Genomic DNA, 3,316 nt, shown 5'->3' on the forward strand with positions numbered 1-3,316 from the left:
ATTACAAAGAAGCTAGTCAATTTAAGGAGGAGAGAGCTGCAATGAATGAAGAGATAGAATCAATTCTTAAAAATGACACTTGGGATTTAGTTGAACTGCCTAAGAATAAAACACCCATAGGATGTAAATGGTTGTTTAAACCAAAAATGAATGCAGATAGAAGTATAGAGAAATTAAAAGCTAGGCTGGTTGCAAAAGGATATTCACAGCAGGAAGGTATATATTTTGATGATACTTTTGCACCTGTAGCAAAGTTAAATGCAATCAGAATGCGTATTGCTTTAGCTACTAAATATAATTGGGAGCTACACCAGCTTGATGTCAAATCTGCATTTTTAAATGGTGAATTAAAAGAGGAAATTTACTTAGTACAGCCAGAAGGGTTTGTAAAGCAGGGGCAAGAACATCTTGTTTGCAGATTGAAAAAGGCTTTATATGGTTTAAAACAAGCACCCAGGTCTTGGTATGAAAAGGTTGATTCTTTCTTTTTAGAGTATGGCTTTCATAGAAGTTTGAATGACCCAAATTTGTATACCAAGTACAATAAGCAGGGGCAGATTATTCTGATTTCTTTGTATGTAGATGACATGATTATAACAGGAGATGTAGATGATTTAATCAGAGGAATCAAAAGGCTTATGGCACAAGTTTTTGAGATGAAAGACCTTGGAAGACTTCATTACTGTCTGGGATTAGAAGTATGCAGAGAAACTGGGCAAACTTTTCTTACCCAAGGGAAGTATGCTAGAAATCTGTTAGAAAAGTTTGGTATGGATCAGTGTAGATCAGCAGCAACACCTTTGCAGCAGAATCTGAAGTTGAGCAGTGACAATGGCACTAAAGAAGTTGATGCTACAATGTATAGACAATTAGTTGGCATCTTGATATATCTTACAACAACCAGACCTGACTTAGCATACTTTGTTAGTGTGTTGAGCCAATTCATGTCAAAACCGCTTGAAAGTCACTGGGTAGCAGCAAAAAGTGTGTTGAGGTATCTTTGTGGTACTGTTAACTATGACATTTTATACACTGACGCATCTGATGTTATTCTAGCAGGTTTTTCAGATTCAGACTAGGCAGGTAACTTGGATGATCGAAGGTCCATCACAGGTTACACATTCAGCATAGGATCCGGGTCATAGCATGGAGCAGCAAGAAGCAGAGTATTGTAGCCTTGTCATTGTGTGAAGCTGAGTATCAAGCATTGTGTGCAGCGACGTGTGAAGCGATCTGGTTGAGAAGGCTTCTCAATGATGCAGGAAAAGAACAGAAGAATCCCACTTCCATCAAAAGCGACAACCAGAGTACCATTAAATTGGCATACAATCCAGTGTTTCACAAAAACACCAAACATATAGACATTCAGTTCCATTTTGTCAGAGAGAAGATACAGTCAAAAGAAATTACTGTTGAATATAGTAAAACTTGTGACAATATGGCTGATATTTTTACAAAGCCACTTGCACGTGTGAAGTTTGAATTGTTTAAGGATGCTAGGAGTTCAGGACAACCCTTTCTCCATTAATGGGGGGAGTTGAAAATAATTAATATTATTTTGTATTAATGGAGAAAATAGTTACATAGTTGTAACGTATCTCCCTAGTTTAGGATTAGTTCCTAGAGTTTAGGGGTTTGGTTACAACTTCCTAATTCCTAGTGTTGTACTTAAATGATGTAATCTTTCATTGATGAATAATAGAGTGTACGAGAGTGATCTCTCTGTTCTGAGTGTAGTCTCCAGGCTGTGAGCTACATCTCACCTGTGAGCTACATCTCCTTCTTTTTCAATTCTGTTCACATTTTATCTAGTCTATCTCCATTGATTTTAACTCTGCAGCCTTTAAAGATAAAACAAGTATTTAATCATTAAATTATCTTAAAAAAAAATAGAACTTCTATTAAAAAACGAAATTATATCGAAGAAAGCTGGTACCCCAACTTTGCCAGGTTCGCATCTAAGAAATGGATATTGCGATCTTCAAAGTGTTTTATTTAAAACTCATTCTTTATCAAAGAAAATAACAGAAAGAGAAAAGTGCCTTCGATATATCTAGAATTCTCTACATTTATAGTCGTACCTTTGCTTTAACAACTGTAGACCACAACATTACCGACAGCGAAATAAATTTTCTGCTGTTTCAAATTCTCAAGGAGAAGAGTAGTTGGAGTAGAATGGTAGTTCAGCTTTAATATATTTACTCGTGCACACCCATCACACAGAGGAATCGTCATAATACAACGCTCAGTACTGACAATTAACATGAGGCCAGCAGGACCTGGTTATCAGAATTACTTCCAAGGCCCTCCTCCAGCCGCTCCTGGTTTTGGATCCCCCGCTCCTGGCTTTGGTCCTCCTCCCCCTTCTCCTGGTTTTGCCCCTCCACCGGCCGCTCCTGGTTTTGGTCCTCCTCCGCCTGCTCCTGGTTTTGCCCCTCCCCCGCCCGCTCCAGGCTTTGCTCCTCCGCCTCCGGGTTTTGCTCCTCCTCCAGAAGCGCCGCTACTGGGGCCTCCGCCTCCGGGCCCGGATTGCATTACAGAGTGGTAAGCTCTCCATTCTATTCCATTCTTCTGCTTTTCATGGCGGCCGAAAGGGCAAAAGATGAGCTAACACAGTTGGTTTGGTTGTTTTCTTTTTTGCGTGATAAACAGCTTATCGTTTATATTTTGCTGCTGGATATGGGACGCCTGCTGCGGAGGATTGTTTGGGCCGGGGCCGCCACCGCCTCCGCCTGGACCACCGGGACCGCCGCCTCCTCCCTTCTGATTTTCACGACAGAAAGGAGGGATACACACTTTTAATATATTGCGGGTGGGATATATACTTTTAATATATTGCAATCGTTGCAGATTACAACACAATTTACCCAGCGAGAGTGGCGGCCTGAGAAAATAAGTGCAGACTAAATATTTGTGTGGATTTGTTTTATATTGGCATACTGTCTGCAGACAGACGTGATAACTATAATAACGATCTTCCCAAATTATTAAGAAGTTTATATAGTTTGGCTAGTGGTATATTTGACATTTTAGTTGAGATTGGTAACGCTTTTTCTTTAACTGTAATTTTACTTAACACTAGTTTTATCTTTGGGTCTGTTTTTCACTTTTATGGCCAGGGTCTTATTATTATGTATTATTTGGTAGGCAGTGCTATATACAGATCGATAAATGCTTTTTCTTATTTATTTACATGGGTAAAGTGTATGCCATCGTTATCCCCGTGGATGGGAAGGCTGGTTATTAGCCTCTCCACCTGGGTTCGACCCATGATACATACCCGTGAGTTGTTGTGCAGTATATGTGATTGCTGAGT

General features: G+C 39.7%; 1 protein-coding gene across 1 annotated transcript; it reads left to right on the forward strand.

Annotated features, from left to right (window-relative positions):
* Nucleotides 1-2,204: 2,204 nt before the first annotated feature.
* Nucleotides 2,205-3,106, forward strand: LOC149259856 (uncharacterized). The gene is made up of 2 exons (XM_089377803.1): nucleotides 2,205-2,544; nucleotides 2,653-3,106. Exons 1-2 carry the CDS (start codon nucleotides 2,264-2,266, stop codon nucleotides 2,765-2,767), a joined length of 396 nt encoding a protein of 131 aa, XP_089233929.1. The 5' UTR covers nucleotides 2,205-2,263; the 3' UTR covers nucleotides 2,768-3,106.
* Nucleotides 3,107-3,316: the final 210 nt, after the last annotated feature.

Source organism: Pinus tabuliformis, chromosome 6 (assembly GCF_031772625.1).
Source record: "Pinus tabuliformis cultivar Carrire ecotype Pingquan chromosome 6, CPIR1, whole genome shotgun sequence".
NCBI lineage: Eukaryota > Viridiplantae > Streptophyta > Pinopsida > Pinales > Pinaceae > Pinus > Pinus tabuliformis.